The sequence below is a fragment of the Microcaecilia unicolor genome, chromosome 13, assembly GCF_901765095.1.
Source record: "Microcaecilia unicolor chromosome 13, aMicUni1.1, whole genome shotgun sequence".
Lineage (NCBI taxonomy): Eukaryota > Metazoa > Chordata > Amphibia > Gymnophiona > Siphonopidae > Microcaecilia > Microcaecilia unicolor.
The window spans coordinates 37959504-37977101 of NC_044043.1; the positions used below are offsets into that span (position 1 = coordinate 37959504).

At 43.8% G+C, this 17598-nt stretch overlaps 1 protein-coding gene across 2 annotated transcripts in view; it reads right to left on the reverse strand.

The window, feature by feature from the left end:
- SPNS2 (sphingolipid transporter 2) overlaps positions 1 to 17598 on the reverse strand; it is a 219385-nt gene that overhangs the window by 7348 nt on the left and 194439 nt on the right. Inside the window, exons 10-12 of one of the 2 annotated variants that reach the window (XR_003939903.1) lie at positions 14455 to 14553; positions 10720 to 10883; positions 8840 to 8911 (exon numbers count right to left, since the gene is read on the reverse strand). Coding sequence is in view for 1 of the 2 variants with exons in the window: in XM_030185886.1 (XP_030041746.1) it covers positions 10720 to 10883; positions 14455 to 14553 (263 nt within the window). In the remaining variant the exon portion in view is untranslated. The remainder of the gene's footprint in view (positions 1 to 8839; positions 8912 to 10719; positions 10884 to 14454; positions 14554 to 17598) is intronic. The other variant, XM_030185886.1, reaches the window with a different exon arrangement.

A 17598-nucleotide genomic window follows, 5' to 3' on the forward strand; every position in this document is an offset into this window, starting at 1 on the left:
TTTCCATGTAACTTCCTCGAGTGTCCCCTAATCTTTGTACTTTTGGAATGAGTAAAAGATCGATTTACTTCTACTCGTTCTACACCACTCAGGATTTTGTGGACCTCAATCATATCTCCCCTCATCCGTCTCTTTTCCAAGCTGAAGAGCACCTAACCTCTTTAGCCTTTCCACATGCGAGAGGAGTTCCATCCCCTTTATCATTTTGGTCGCTCTTCTTTGAACCTTTTCTAATTCTGCTATATCTTTTTTGAGATACAGCGACCAGAACTGGTGCTTTTAGTATCCTGACACAATGGTTTTCTGTTATGATGCTAACCTTCCTTCATACAGTATATAATATGTTTATTGGCTATATTCAATTAGTTTAATTGCTTTTGCATTGCAGTCCTTCCTTGTGCATTTTATTTAAAAAGATAACATAAATTTTATAACTGCTCCAATGCAGGGTAAATATAAGTGTGTACCCTATCCTCCGGAATCTATATATGGTACCCAGACTTGGGTGCCCATCAAAGATGCACATGCAAATTGACATACAAACCAATTAACTGCAATACATTCATGTTAACAATCAATTATTGCAGTTAACTGGCATTATTAAATATTTGTGCATGCATCTTCCTGGGTGCTATTTGAAATCCTCTAGTGCGTAACTGAAAAAAGATGAGAGGCGGGGCAGGGGCATTCCAAAAAAATTGCAGGCGGAGTTTTAGAATAGTGCTATTCCTGCGCCCAAATACCAAGAGCTGAGCCTAAGCATTGGCTTCCACTAAAAGAACGCATTGTGTTCAAGGTCTGCACTCTGGTTCCTAAGATCATACACGGTGAAGCTCCAGGGTATATGTCAAGCCTTATAGACCTACCAACCAGGAATTCTACTAGATTATCATGTGCATTCCTGAATCTCCACTACCCTAGCTGCAAGGGACTAAAATATAAATCAACATATGCATCCAGTTTCTCATATATAAGCACGCAAATATGGAATGAATTACCAAAATCCATAAAAACAACACATGACATAAATAATTTCCGAAAATTACTGAAAACCAATCTGTTCAATAAGGCATACCACAAAGATCCATCCTAACTATCGGTAACTAAATTTACACCAGAATTACACAAATCGTAACTCTTTATTCCTGATTGTTCAAGCTAATCTATCACGATTGAAGTTTAATCCAATACCTTTTATTACTTATTATGAAAATGAACTTTCCTTATCTGACTACCTAATCCACTCTGTTACCTCCATTTTACTATGTATTTCTCTTTTCCGGAATTGGTGATCACCATTACGGAACAATGTAAGCCACATTGCGCCTGCAAATAGGTGGGAAAATGTGGGATACAAATGCTACAAATAAATAAATAAATAAGCGCTAGTCCGTAAAGATTGTTCACCTCTAAGTGCCCTTTATAGAAGAGAACTCTATGCTGATTTTTCATTTACTGAATCCGGTCCTATGTGTGACCACACAGACTTCAGAAAATATGCACTGTATGCAACTCCATCCCCAAGTGTACTTAAGTATGTGCTGTTTGTAAGCAGTCTGGGAGACACAGTTGCATCAGCTGCGTGCTGCAAATAAGAATGCATGTTACTGTGGGTGTATGTTCCTATACACCAGTGGCGTAGCTACGTGGGGCCACGGGGGCCTGGGTCCCCATAGATTTGGCCCTGGACCCCCCTGCTGATGACCCTCTCGACCCCCCCTCCCGCCGTGGGCTACCTCTGCTGGCAGGGAACCCCAACCCCCACCAGCTGAGGTCCTCTTCTTCCTGCGCAGGGCTTCGTTCTGTTTCTGATGTCCTGCACATTGTACGTGCAGGACATCAGACTCACAGAAACAGAACGAAGCCTTGCGCGGGAAGAAGAGGACCTCAGCTGGCGGGGATTGGGGTCCCCCGCGTGCAAAGTTAGGCGATGGCAGGGGAGGGTTGGCAGCGGGAGGGGGGGGTCGAGAGGGTCGTTGGCAGGGGGGGGGGGTCAAAGTTGGCGGTGGTGGGGGGGGCAGCGGTGCTGGGGGGGGGGCTAAAATGTGCCCCCTCACTTTGGGCTCTGGACCCCCTCCCCCTGAAGTCTGGCTACGCCCCTGCTATACACATATATATACACACACACACACACACACATATATATATATATATATATATATATATATATATCTGTGGTAGTGTAGAAAAGCACCTTTACATGTGTAAAAGAGGCTTTACATGAGGAAAGGTCTTTTTTAAATTACCTGTGTGCTAAAGAAGAGATTTAATTTACACAGACATCGTGAAAAACGCCAGTGCCAACCAGGATGTCAGGGCGTCACTTTACAAAACCAGAACACTGTATCAATTATACAGTGAGAATTAGGTGAGAATACTAAAAGGAAACTTTAAGACAATCCAGGAACGTAAAACCTTTGAAGTCAGAATGATTAAGTAGTTTGACACCCAACAGACAGGACTTAAAGATCTGGGTTTTCTAGCCCATTATAAACCATACTGTGATTTCAATGCAGGGGGCCCAGCCCGGTGGCAGTCGACGACAGAAGGCAGGTGGGACTGCGGCGCCGGGCCCCCCTTGGAGGCCCTGGGAATTTTGTCCCCCCTGCCCCTCCCCTCTCGGTGGCCCTGTTGCTCAAGAAAGTGTGTCACAAAGCCACATAGTTTATCAATGTGCAGAGACTTAAGGTGCATGAGGATTTCAAAACTTGCAAGCTCCTTCATTTTCACCACCCAGTGCTACAAGGGCGGATACTCCTCTGATATCCAATGCATAAGAATCACCTTCTTGATTAGAAGCAGACCAGTGTACAGAAACCGACATCGAGGCCCAGCTAGTCCCTGTGCCTCCAGCGGCTCTTGGCTGCCCAACAACAAAGTTCTGACGTCCCATTCCACCAAACAGGCCAATGCTGCCTCCAATAAAGACAAAGGCGTAGCCAGACAGCCAATTTTGGGTGGACCTGAGCCCAAAGTGGGTAGGCACAAAACTTTCTCTCTGCCCCGCCCCCTTCCTCCCCCTACTCTCCATCTCTCCCCCAGTACCTCCCAACTCAAAATAGAAACAGCAACAATGGAGGAGGGACTGACAGCAGTGGCTTAGCCACAGGTGGGCCAAGGCCCACCCAGTAAGGGCTTAGGCCCACCCAATAGTAGCACACGTTTAGCGGTAGCTGTGGGGGATCCCAAGCTCCGCCAGCTGAAGACTTCCCCTTGATGGTAACAAAAACTCTGCTCTCCACGATACTGGCAATTGCGCATGCTCAGTTTCAACGCATGCCTGCTGCAGACTGCTAAGGTGGACAGAACCATTTTCCTGCCAGCTGAGATATATTTTTGATGGGTGTGTGTGGGGGAAGAGCAGTTGGTGCCCACCCACTTCTTGCCTAGGCCCACCCAAAATCTATTGTCTGGCTACGCCTCTGACTGACAGTGGCTGGTTTTCAATGGTAGAAATTAGGAAGCCGGACAAGGCAGAAAACCAGCCAGGCTAGTTGGGGTTTAGTGAGCCTGGGAGGAATATGGATGGGCCCAGGCCCACCCATGGCTACGCCCCTGAGACAAAGCCTGGCCAAATGGCTTTTTCTCCTTTTTGAAGAAATGTTTGTAGTGTTTAATAAAATTTGTCACAGCAAGGTTGATGGCAAGTGATTGATGGATTGATGTAACCTTTGATCTGGAATGTGCACTATAAGAGATCTTCTAGCTTTTTACATAAATATTTGATGCCGTTGTGTCCTTTTATTATAGTCATTATATTGACATACTTAATTTTGGTTTTTTTTGCGTCAGGGTCTGCACCCCGCTATATTTCTCCCTGGTTTTAAAATACACATACTCTTCTGCACATCCTTGTACTTATTTTTCAAAAGGCTCCAAGCCTTCTATAAATACAAGGGGAACTGAGCACATCCTGACCTGGATGTCCCAATTCCAATCTCTCCGATTTATCTAACATAAAGGCCATGCTGTCTCCACAGCCATGGCTTAGTTAGGTGTTATGCACGGCACACTCAGACATTTGAATGAAACAATGGAAGTGTTTTTCTGTTTATTGAAGTCTATGAAAATAGAATGTTAGGCTCTCAAACAGCTTTACACTGTCTTCTTTCTTTTGAATTGTGTGCGTGCTCAGTTTCCTGTGCTGGAGCCCTCGTAGATCTGTTTTGTCAGGATATAATTATTTGCCATGCACAGGAAGGTAATCAGCTTTCTCCCTATGACAGAACCTTGGCTGCGGCATTTTTCTGTCATTACTCTGGATTTTGGAATGCGAGGAGGAAATCCAGTGACCGGTCTGAGGGGCAGATAACTATTTGTTTATCTAGTGTCTCTGTAGCTGTGATTGTTATCTAGGGGGTAATAACTTTAAGCAGTATCAGAGTTCCCAGCAACTCCCTACAGCAGACCTTCCTAAGTTTTGATGATTTGGGAGGTTAACCCTTTACGGTGACGGATGAATGCTTGGATATTTGAGCATGTCACTTGGGGTACTTAGTAAAGGGAGTGCTGTGGCAGTGGTACAGAAGTAATACATTTGCGAAAGTCATAGGATTACCTGTGGTCTTTAAAATATAACCTGCTAGATGTTGGTAGATGAGGATAATCAATCTACCTGGTTTCCCCTGACAATTCTACTCTGGCTAAGGATATCATTCAGCTCTTGGTGGGACCAGGGGCGTAGCCAGACAACAGATTTTGGGTGGGCCTAGGCAAGAAGTGGGTGGGTACCAAGTTTTTCCCTCCTCCCCCCCCCAATCACCACCAAAAAATATCTCAGCAGGTGGGAAAATGCTTCTTTCCACCTTGGCAGTCTGCAGCAGGCATGCACTGAAAACTGAGCATGCGCAGATGTCGGTATCATACAGAGTAGCGTTTTCGTTACCATCAGGGGAAAGACTTCAGCTGGCAGAGCTTGGGATCCCCACCAGCTACTGCTAAACATGTGCTACTGTTGGGTGGGCCTGAGCTGGGTGGAACAGGCTTGTCTACCTGTAGGTGATCACTTGGTCTCCTTTTTTGTCCTATGATGTCACATTATTATTATTTATCAAACTTATATCCCGTATTGTCCACATGATCTAAGCGGGTTACAATAAAACATAGATAATATTTAAACAATACATATAACTAAGGGGGGAAAGAGAAAGGGACTTGATATACTGCCCTTCTGTGGTTTTTGCAACTACGTTCAAAGTGGTTTACGTAGCATATAGAGCTGGGGCTATGGAGGGTTAACTGACTTGCCCAGAGTCACAAAGAGCTACAGTGGGAATTGAACCCAGCTCCCCAGGATCAAAGTCCGCTGCACTAACTACTAGGTTACTCCTCACTCATTCAAATTAACATCTTTAAACTGCCCACATAAGGCCGTCAGACCATACAAAACACAAATCATGTAACTGCTAGTATAAAATGTCAGGCTATACGGACAAATAAATCATTTAACTACCAGTATAGCTTCAATGACTCCTGTGACAAAATGCTTTCTGGAATAGATATATTTTCAAACGTTTCCTAAACAGGGAAAGAGAAATTATCGGACAAAATTCTAGAAGAAGATTGTTCCACATTGTTGGCCCAGCTATAAAAAAAACATCCAGTCCTGGTGGAACGAAGGAACATCCAACAAACATTTTTCCAGAGACATCAAATTTCTAAGGGGATGATAAATTTTTAAACGCTTTGAAATAGCTAAAGATACGTAATTTTGTATGGCGTTAAACACTAATAATACATTTTTAAATCTAATTTGCCAAGTGATATAGGAAGCCAGTGGAGTTTGAGGTGTAGTATGATCCGTTTTGGTCATTCTCCCAATTACAAGAGAAGCAGAATTCAAAGCCCTTAAAGAAATCTGGGGAAGACCACAAAAAAGGGTGTTGCAGTAGTCTAAGAATGGCATGGCAAAGTTTTGCATGACTTGACAAAAATTGTCTAAAGATAACAAATTTTTAAGTGTCAACACCAATCTTATCTTTAAAAGCACACATGTAACTGTCAGCTGCCCCTGCTAGGAAACCTTCCACCCCACCCTACCAACTGACTATAATCTTTGGATACATAATGTGGTCTCTGATATGGCCATACCATGTGGGTTTAATCTCTCAGATTTCATATTTGAATTCTCACACTTGTACATTTATTTGAATGGTCTTGCTTCTGTTGAAATCATAATGAATGATAATTTTGCCATGATAAATAGTGCAAACTAACAAAGACTCGGGGTGGGGGAGGGATCAATATTCAAAAGATTTACAAGGTTAGAATTGAGCTTTAGTTGGGTAAATCTACCCAGCTGAGGTGAAAAAGGGGCTGAATTTAGGGCCAACATTAGTGGGATGCTACAGGGGACCCAATTCTGTATGATGTTGAAGGAGGTACAGCCTACTGGTGGGCTTTGGGGCTCCCTCCCAAATTTCTGCCCTAGACCCCAGCTGGGTGGGAGGTGTTCCTGGGGAGGACTGACAGATTCAGCTGCTGAGTGGGCTATTCAGTATCATCAGCTAATGTTTGCTGGATAATCCTGGCCTAATTTTGAGCAGCTAAGTTTAAGCTATATATTTGGCCACACAATTAACTGGTTAAGTGCAGTTGACTATGCAGTTGACTATAATAAATCCCAAATGTTGGGGCACATTTCTGCAGGCTCTCACCGAGGCCTCCATATGAATATTCATTATGGATATCCTGAAAACCTGGCTGGCTGGGGAGGCCCCAGGACAGGTTTGAAAACCAGCTGCGAGTTAAGTGGCACTACTTGTCTATATGCTTGATTAAGTTCTGAAAGTGCTGAAAACTGTTGGATTATTTTTTATACGAAAAGTTACTAAATTTCAAATATCAAAAAAATTGAAAGATGATTTTAGAAAGTTGGATCGATGAAGATTTGCACATCGTCACTCTGGAAAATCCAGTTTAAGCAACGTTGATGCTGTGAACTCTGATGATCTGTTTAGGATTTATAGATGCTTCTTATTTTTAAAGCCCTCAGAATTGGTCTCCCGGATTATCTTGCGCGTTTAACAAAACCTTACTCCTTGATACAGCTTCTCTGGTTTATTAAGGATCACCATCTCGTCCTTCCCAGTCCTAAAAATGCTCATTATGAATCCATCAGAAATGCTGCTTTTTTCTTTCTTTCTCCCTCTATCTGGAAATGGCTTCCTATTTATCTCCACAGTGACTTTCTGTTTCAGCAGGCTTCTGATGACACAAGGTGAGGGATCAGCCACTAGAGAGTTCTGTTTTAATATGTTACCTTCCTGCCCTTTCTCGCCCCTCCATTAAGTGTGAATGAACATTTTTTCTATGATTTTATGGTGCTCTTTTTCTATTTTTCTTATTAATATTATCTGGAATTATGTAAACCGCTCCGCTCTGACTCAGCAAGTTAGAGCGGTATAACAAGGCTCAATAAACATAAACATAATAAATATATTTGTTGAAAGATGACTTATGCACTCTGCAGAATTTTAAAAGGCAACCTCCGGGGGAATAAGTTACCTCATGAAAGGCTTACCATTGAACATAAAAGTACTAAATTCTATTGCAAGCCACTTTGAACTTTACTGGAAAAATGGGTTAAAAATTTAAATAAAGTTCCCCCGTATGTTGGATTTGCATATGCAACTTAATTAGTTAACAAGCCAATCAGCGCCAATAATGCCACTTAATTATTGACACTAATTAGAATAAATTAGAATTTACGTGCTGAACTGTCTAAGCATATTCTGTAACGTGATGTGCACAAATTCTAAGTCTCTTAGTTAAAAAGGGGGTGTGGCCATGGGCATGGAATGGGTGGGTCGTGGGTGTTTCTAAAATCTATGCATGTGGTTATAGAATAGACCCGATCCATACATAATTTAGATGTCAGCATTTACATCAAGTTTTACATGGCGTAACTACCCGCGACTAAATTTAGTCAAAGGGATGGGTACTTGGCATATTCTATAAACCGTGCAGAATTTTAGGCTTAGGCATACTTTATAGAATACGACTAGGTGAATTTCACTTCGGCGCTGATTTATTTAGGCTTGATATATAGAATCTAGTCCTATGTGTGGTCTGGGCAAAATGCACTGTGATAAAGTTTTAGTATTTCTAACTGTTGAAATTGGATGAAATGCCTTCCTTAAAACAAGAAAAGGCATCTCTTGCAGCCAGGGGCGTAGCCAGACCTCGGCGGGAGGGGGGTCCAGAGCCCAAGGTGGGGGGGCACATTTTAGCCCACCTCCCCCAGTTGCCGACCCCCCCCCCCCCCCGCCACTTTCAACCCCCCCTCCCCGCCGCCACAAGGTACCTTTGCTGGCGGGGGTCCTGCAGGACATGCTGGATGTCAGGACTCACAGCACAGATCAGCGAAGTGAGCGAACGCGCTGGAGACCGGCGCTGAAGAAGACTAAGGCTTGCATGTGGCGGGGGAAGGGGTCAAAAGTGGCGGGGGAGGATCGGCGGGGGGGGGGTCGAAAGTGGAGGGGCCAGGACTAAATCTGAGGGGGCCCATGCCCCCGTGGCCCCACCTAGCTACGCCCCTGCTTGCAGCACCCATTAATATTCAGACAATTACTAGAAGTACCCTTAGGAAAAGCTAATATTAAAAACTAGACGTCCTACCGTCTCTGGTTACAAACAAAGAATGGCACAGTCCATAGCTACATGGAAATGTGAAGAGAAGCTTTCTTTTCTTTTCTTTTCTTTTCTTTTCTGTACTGTAACAAGAGCTGGTTCCAGAACAATTCAGTTTTGGAGTAAGCAAGGCATAGAACGGCTTCATTCATACATAAAGAAATCAGATAGGTGGAAAGAAAAAAGAAAACAAAAAGAAGAGACTAACCCAAAACTTTGTCAGATGAAAATGTCTTCCGAGTCACTGCAGCTGCCAGTGAGAGGATCTGAACTTCTCTCTCTGATGAAAAGAAATGCAGCCATTTTTACTCTGTGGAGTACAGCCAATCACGGCTCTTCACGATAACTGGGTGAACCACGTAGTTTAAGTTAAAGATCAGGTCGTGAGGTCACGGGGCTCATTTTCAAAGCATTTAGGGGCCCTTTTACAAAGCTGCGGTAAAAAGTGGCCTGCGGTAGTGTGGGCACGTGAAAATTGCCGCTCGCCGAGGCCACTTTTACCGCAGTAGGAATTTCCATTATTTTAAATGGAAATCGTAAATGGCCAAGAGCTAATAAAAACATTGGCGCATGGCGATTTACTGCCCAAGTTCTTACTGCCTCCTATTTAATAGGCAGTAGGAGCTCACATGCTAACCCAGCAGCAATCGGACAGCGTGCGCTGATGGCCCATTACCACTGGGCATGCCCACTCCCCGCCCGCCCCTGCAAGAAAACAGAAAAATATTTTCGGGTGCGTGAATGCCACATGACAAACACAGACCTACCGCATGGCACTATGGTGCGCCACACGCTACTGCTCTTTTGCCATGCGTTACCCACGCAGTAGTCCTACCGCGCCTTTGTAAAATGTCCCCTTAGACGTTCATAGTAATCTACGGCACTTTATGCGTCTAAGCGCTTTGAAAGTGAGCACCCTAAACCATTCTGCTACCACCTCAGTGTTCAAATGCCTTTTTCTGTGTTATCTCTGTCCTGGCTTTTTCTCCAATATTCAAACCTACCCATGAGTTTTTAATTAAGTGTGGTTGGATGCTAGGCCAGTGGTTCACAAACCTGACCTGGGTCTCCCCAGCCAGTCAGGTCTTCAGGATATTCACAATAAATATTCATGAGAGAGATCTGCATGCAGTGGAGGCAAATATATGCAAATTCTCTCATGAATATTCATTGTGGATATCCTGAAAACCTGACTGGCTGGGGAGACCCAGGACAGGTTTGAGAACCACTGTGCTGGGCAATTGCTTGCATTTCTTTGCAATATTAGAACTAACTGTTGTGACACCCAGAGAATTTCTGGAGGAAGGCGAATGACACGGCATCCCTTTCCAACTCTACAGGGCACAGCTGAAAGCATCCCAGAAATATTGCAATGTCCTAGTCACTCTGCCCCCTAATCTGGCCATAATTTTTTGCTTTAAGTATGATTTAGGATCCTATTCACTAAATTACATTAACCTATGTTAAGGCAGGTTAATGCAACTTATTTCAAGACTAGGCCTCATTGGAAAGGCTCGCAGTAAGTAACTTGTATTAAGTTATTTAGGGAATAGGGCCTTAGTGAGCCACATTTCATTTTTGTAGAAAACCTTTCACCAAGGGCTTTCATGCCAAAATCATTTTTCATGAAAGAGTTAACATCTAGTACAGTGGTTCACAAACCTGGTCCTGGAGGCACCCCAGCCAGTCAGGTTTTCAGTATATCCACAATGAATATTCATGAGATCGGTTTGCATACAGTGGAGGCAGTGCATGCAAATCTCTCTCGTGAATATTCATTGTGGGTATCATGAAAACCTAACTGGCTGGGGTGCCTCCAGGACCAGGTTTGGGAACCACTGATTCCTAGTAACATGTTTGGATGCAAAAATGCTAAATTCTCACAAACTAAAATGGTGACTTTTTTTTTTTGCAAGTTTTCATGAAAAAATAACACAAAACGACTAGGACACTTGAAACTATGAGTCTGTGAGTTGGCAGTGGGAACATTACGGTTCAAAGCAATCTTGCTTTCTAGGGTGCGTGCTACCGTTTTCATTCTCGTTGGGTTTTGGCATGGAATTGTTTGCATGTATCTAGTTTACTCACTGCTGCTCAGCTTTGGCCCGGTCCTCCAGGAAGAAGAGAGCTGTGGCCAGGAAAAACATTCCTCCCAACACAACAATGAAGGGGCACAACATCAACGCATAGCCGAGGCTCAGGAACTCCCAGAGAGAAGACTCAGTGGTGCTTTGCTGTATCAGGTCTGAGATCTAGGGAAAGAAAGAAAAACTAATAGAAACAAGCCTCTGTGCATAGGTCAGCCAGGGTACAATTGTTTCTGTTTACCAGAAATACAAATGTTTTAAGCTAGGTGTTTGCCTTAACGACCTTTGTGGTGGTCTCCAACTGGAAAGTTTGAGTTTGTCAATGAACCTCAAATGTGCTTTGCGTGATTCAGGTACAAGTCCTTATTCTTTTCCTTTGAGATATGGTGACATTTGAAATTAGGTCAAAAGTACTAGGTATTTAGATTTCTGTTGTCAGAGCTGTCTGCTGTCCCCATTTTCCCCCTTTCTGTACCATTTATATATTTTTTTAAATCATTACCTTCCCTATGGGTTGAGTCTAACCTGATGCACCACAGTGCCGGCAATGTTTTCTGAAAATGGAATTTGTATCTTAGGAGCCCTCTATTCTTAGGATTACAAAGCGAGATAGTCCTGTCTCATAACCCTACTGCATGAAGAAGACGTAATCCTGGGTTATAATAACCCACCTGCACATAAGGAGATGTAATGCTATTTTATACCAGGACTACAACTTCCAGCATGCAATGAGATAACACCAGGCCTGAATCAGTTTGTCATGCTTGACATAGAATTGCATGTTTATTCTGGGAGTAATTTTATAAGGAGGGCACCAAGATTTAGGTGGCAAGATAGCACATAAGTAATCTGAATTCTGGCATTTAGGTGTGTATGTGTAAACATACATGTCTAAAAGCCAGTATTCTGGCTGTATCCTATAAAATAAAGCCAAAATGCAATGGTGTGTAGATTGCAGGTAGGCATTTAGGATTTGGGCAGAACGCGCATTTACACATGTCAATTATAGAATCTTATGATTTAGGTGTGTTCTTTACCGACCTAGGTGAGATTATTTACATCAGCTCTATGGCTGAAATAAGTGATCCCGCAAACCATATGAGCGCGTTCTTGGCACATTAAGAGGCCATTTTACTAAGGCGTGATGAAAAGTGGCCTGTGCTGGTGTAGGGCACATGTTTTGGAAGCGCGTAGGTCATTTTTCAGCGCACCAGGAAAAAAGGTAATTTTGTGTGTGTGGCCAAAAAAGGACATGAGGCGAAATTAAACCCAGCGTACGCCCATTTTTGGCCTGAGACCTTATCGCCACCCACTGACTTAGCAGTAAGGTCGCATGCACTAACCAGGTACATAAGTACATAAGTATTACTATACTGGGAAAGACCAAAGGTCCATCAAGCCCAGCATCCTGTTTCCAACAGTGGCCAGTCCTGGCAAATACCTGGCAAGATCCCAAAAAACTACAAAACATTTTATACTGCTTATACCAGAAATAGTGGATTTTCCCCCGAGTCCATTTAATAACGGTCTATGGACTTTTCCTTTAGGAAGCCGTCCAAACCTTTTTAAAACTCCGCTAAGCTAACCGCCTTTACCACATTCTCTGGCAACGAATTCCAGAGTTTAATTACACGTTGAGTGAAGAAAAATTTTCTCCAATTTGTTTTAAATGTAGTACATAGTAGCTTCATCACATGCCCCCTAGTCCTAGTAGTTTTGGAAAGCGTGAACAGACGCTTCACATCTACCCGTTCAACTCCACTCATTATTTTATAGACCTCTATCATATCTCCATAGACCTCTATCATATCTCAGGTGGTAAGCGGCCAGTGCGTGTAAACTGCTGATTACCACCAGGTAAGCACCATGTGATAGAAAATAGAAAACATTTTCTACCGCTTATTTTGGGCGAATGTCAAAAATGAAATTACTGCCCGAGGCACGCGGTAGCTGGGTGGTAGTTCCAATTTAGTGCATTGTTGGACATGCGTAGGCGCCTACTCGCCTTAGTAAAAGGGCTCCTAAATTGGTATTCTATAAAGAACAGTATGCATCTATTTTCTTTATATAATAGGCTCCAAGTAAAAGTGATGTAGGTGCCCCTTTCCAGAATTACCTTCCAGATGTCGTCCAATCATAAGCACTGTTCCCTCTAAGGTGAGTGGGAGTCCTCCACCTACAGTCCTGCCAGTGGGTGGTGCTGTCTCACTATCACATTTTCAACAGTGAGGGACAAGCAAGCTCTGCAGGACTCCAGGGCACCTGCCTGTCCCCAACCATTGAAAACACAACATTGAAGCACCGCCCCCCACTGGCAGCAATGCAGTTGGAGGCCTCTCACTCAGCTTAGAAGGAACAGTGATCATAAGACTTGTTCAACATTTGTCCTGTAAGATATCTTCCCTCCACGCTAGCACTAACTTTGTAGAAGGGTTAAGCATTCCTGTGATATATGTGTTAGCATGTATCATACTGCCTGCAATGTTAGATACCCGAATCATAAATTACAATCGTGCCTCCCCCCAACACACATACTAATTACTTGGGTGCCTTTAAATGTGTAGCTGTGGGCGAGTGAGGTACTGAATGAACATATATATGTGTAATAGAAATCCTAGGATTGGTGTCATATAACTTCATAACTTTCTGCAGACATATAAATCCATAAGAACACATATATGTTTCTAGCCATAATCATAAAAGCCAGTTTCTGAAAATGATTATGGCTGCTAAGTTCACTGTACATTACCTGTCTTGGAACACATTAAAAAAGCATCTGTCTACTAAATTCGGTGTAGTTGACACCTGGAACCTTTGTAGGACTATCTTGTTACATCCCCAAAACATTTCTTCGTTATATAAAACAGGGGCGTAGCCAGACCTCAAGGTGGGAGGGGGCCAGAGCCCAAGGTTAGGGGGGCACATTATGCTCCACTGTCCCACCCCCACTCCGCACCCACTGCCGCCACTGTATGTCATGGCTGGCGGGGGTCCCCAACCTCTGCCAGCTGAAGCACCACATACTTTGGCTGGTGGGGGTCACCAACCCCCGCCAGTTGAAGCCTTCATCCAGTGCTGGTCTAAGGCGCTGCTGCATTTCCTGCCCTGCTCTCTCTTCCCCTCACGTCCGGCACGCTTGTTTTAATGAAACTGAGCAGATTTTACTAAAACGAGCGCGCCAGACCAATTGGTTTGTTTAGCTACTCCAAACAAAAAGGTGTTCTGTTGCCCCTGGAATCCAGTAAAAAAAGTATTGCTGTATCTTCTTGGCTTGACATTTATTTCCATATATTTAAATAAATTTGCTTGGGGACTGCATTACTTCATGTGAAACCAAATTAAATCAAGTGTTTGATTATGTGTCAGGTGAGCATAAGTACTGAGTACATAAGTACATAACTATTGCTATACTGGGAAAGACCAAAGGACCATCAAGCCCAGCATCCTGTTTCCAACAGTGGCCTATCCAGGTCACAAATACCTGCCAAGATTCCAAAACAGTACAAAACATTCTATACTGCTTATCCCAGAAATAGTGGATTTTCCCCAAGTCCATTTAATAATGGTCTATGGACTTTTTCTTTAGGAAGCCTTCCAAACCTTTTTTTAAACTCTGCTAAGCTAACCGCCTTTACCACATTCTCTGGCAACGAATTCCAGAGTTTAATTACACATTGAAATATCTTGTAGACTGCTGTTAAGGGATTTTTTTTTCTTGAAATCTTGTCTCACTTACAAATCCAATGAGGTAAGGGCTGCCCGCATCTCCCAAGAGGTGAGAGGTGAAACTCTGCAAGGCCACTGCTGTTGCTCGACGAGTGGGAATGACAACATACTACAAACAGAACAGAAAGAAAGAGAAGTTACATATATGTAGACAGTGACTTTGCCCATGATAGCCATGAAAGACTTCTATTGCCTCTTTTTACACCTGTGGGGAAAAACTGGTGATCATGGAACGGCGACACTAAAATTCTGTTCTAAGTATGAATTTGGGAGATTAGGGAAAATAGAGATATCTCAATCTGTCATGAAAGTTGACTAGACACTTTTTAAAGCAGAATGTAGAAACACAGGGCCTGAAATTAGGATTTATGCACCTAACTTTGAGAATTGGCTTCTTTGAAAATTTACTAGGGCTGAGTGCCTAAATTTATATTCAATATTGAACCAAATTCATACATTTAAGAGCATAAACCCAGAGCTACCAAGCTACCCATTCCAGGAGGGAGACATTTTGGCCGGTCCTGGTTTTAAACTTACATCCCAAAGCAGTGTAGCATTTGTGGAGGGGCATAATCGAACGAGGCGCCCAAGTTTTCCTGAGGGCATCCTCGCAGGACGTCCCCGCGAAGGGGTGGGGAAACCTGTATTATCGAAACAAGATGGGCGTCCATCTTAATACAGTCGGGGACACCCAAATCTCAACATTTAGGTCGACTTTAGAGATGGTCGACATAAATGTTGAGATGGTCGACCTTAGAGATGGTCGTCCCCGGTTTTCAGCGATAATGGAAACCGAGGACGCCCATCTCAAAAATGACCAAATCCAACTCATTTGGTCATGGGAGGAGCCAGCATTCATAGTGCACTGGTCCCCCTGACATGCCAGGACACCAACCGGGCACCCTAGGGGGAACTGCAGTGGACTAACTGATGCACTAACTGAACAGAAAAAGCCCTTCCATTTTCAATCCCTTGGTGATTCAGAAAGGAACGCGCATGCATGAAGGAAATCGCATGCAAATAAGCTGCCCACTGTTAGCTCATTTGCACACAATTTCCTTCCTAAGGAGGGGAAGCCAGTGCAGAGCAGCCAAGCATTATCTGCATGCCAAAGATGGCTTCATACATGCAGACAAGCTGCATGTATAACAGCCGTCTACAACCTTAAATAAGTTGCCATCTACAACCTTAGAAAAATTCAAGTCCAGGTAAAAACGTCCAAGTGCTCGTCATGAACATCTTTTTTTTTTTTTTTTTTTAAGAGTATGGGTGAAGGGACATCCTTCTCTATGCCTCAGTTGAGGACGTCCAAAATGTGGGTGTTTCTGTGAGAGTGATATCTGTGCCTACTATGCCTCTGACACCCCCTTTATTTATTTGGATTTTGGGTCACAAGTAGCAGCAGTGGGATTTGAACCGGCCACCTTTGGATTGCAAGACCAGTGCACTAACCACTAGGCCACTCCATTCCCTTAAAATCTGGCTGTCCCTGTGAGGGGGGGGGGGCAGTTCAGGACGTCCAAAATGTTTGAAAGAAGGATGTCGACGCCTTTGCTATGCCTCCGCTGACACACACATACCTCCCCTTCCAGGGACCTGCATACTGCTGCAATGGACCCGAGTATGACATTTCAGGCTGGCAAAAAAAGTTTTTAAAGTTGTTTTCTTCAGGGTGGGAGGGGGTTAGTCACCACTGGGGGAGTCATCTGGTCAGTTCGCACACCTTTTTGAGGCTTGGTCGTAAGAAAAAATGGACCAAGTAAAGTCGGCCAAGTGCTCATCAGGGACGCCCTTCTTTTTTCCATTATCGCTTGAGGACACCCATCTGTTAGGCACGCCCCAGTCCCGCCTTCACTACGCCTCCTACATGCCCCGGGAACTTTGGTCGTCCCCATGACGGGAAGCAGTTGGGGATGCCCAAAATCGACTTTTGATTATGCCAATTTGGGCGACCCTGAGAGAAGGACGCCCATCTCCCGATTTGTGTCAAAAAATGGGCGCCCTTCTCTTTCGAAAATAAGCCTGATAGTGAACCAGGATGAGGATGACAGAATTTCAGGCCCAGCCAAAAAGTCACCCTCCTGGAATGGGTAACTTGGCAGCTGTAAACCGTGGGTGGTAACAGAGGCAGTTTTAAAGTAGGGGAAAAAGAGTTTAGCACTAATTTTCAGCTCTAGGCTCATAAATTAGGTTCATAAATCTAGACAAATAGTTGGCAGGCCTAAATTTATCAGCATAACTTTTAAGCTCCTAAATAAGATGGATTTTCAGCTGAAAACTGGCTCTTATGTTTGGCTGGAAAGAAGGCATAAATTTAGGAAATCTGGGGTCCTTTTACTAAGGTGCACCGAAGAGTGGCCTGCGCTGGTGTAGACGCATGTATTGGATGAGCGCAGGTCCATTTTTCAGCGCACCTGCAAAAAAGGCCTTTTTTTTGGGCCGAAAATGGACGTGAGGCAAAATGAAAAATGGTGCGTGTCCATTTTGGGCCTGAGACCTTATCGCCACCCATTGACTTAGTGGTAAAGTCTCATGCGCTAACCGGGTGGTAATTGTCAGCGTGCACGTACAATGCCGGTTAACTGCCCGATTCGCGCCGTGCACTGGAAAATAAAGTATATATTCCGGCACACATAGTGGGCCCACGTAAAAAATGAAATTACTGCCTGGGCCACATGGTAGCCGGGCGGTAGTTCTGAACTGGCCTGCGTTGGGTGCATGTAGACAGCTACGCGACTTAGAAAAAGGTCCCCTCTGTTTGTTTTGCATATTGGACTTGTATTATATTTGATCAGTGAAAAGGGGCTCTACCTCCTAATGAGTACAGCTGGCCATTCTTCTCTTTGGCCCTTTTCACTATCACCCAAACCTTTTCGTTTGTACTGAAACTCTAACAACAAAATTCCGTAGATAAAGGAAAGATGTCCTTGGTGCTATATGGGAATTATTATATACATATATTTTTTAGAACTGACAAAGTTCCTCAGCATAAACCTCAGCTGCCGGTCTGGGAGGAGAACAGTAAAATTACAGAGCTGGAATTCTATTTTGCCACTGAACTAGAGCTTAATTCAAACCATGCCTTCTGGTTACATTTTCTTTGCTTATTGTAGGGATGGGGACGACGAAGAGGTGGCCACACTAAGGCACGTAG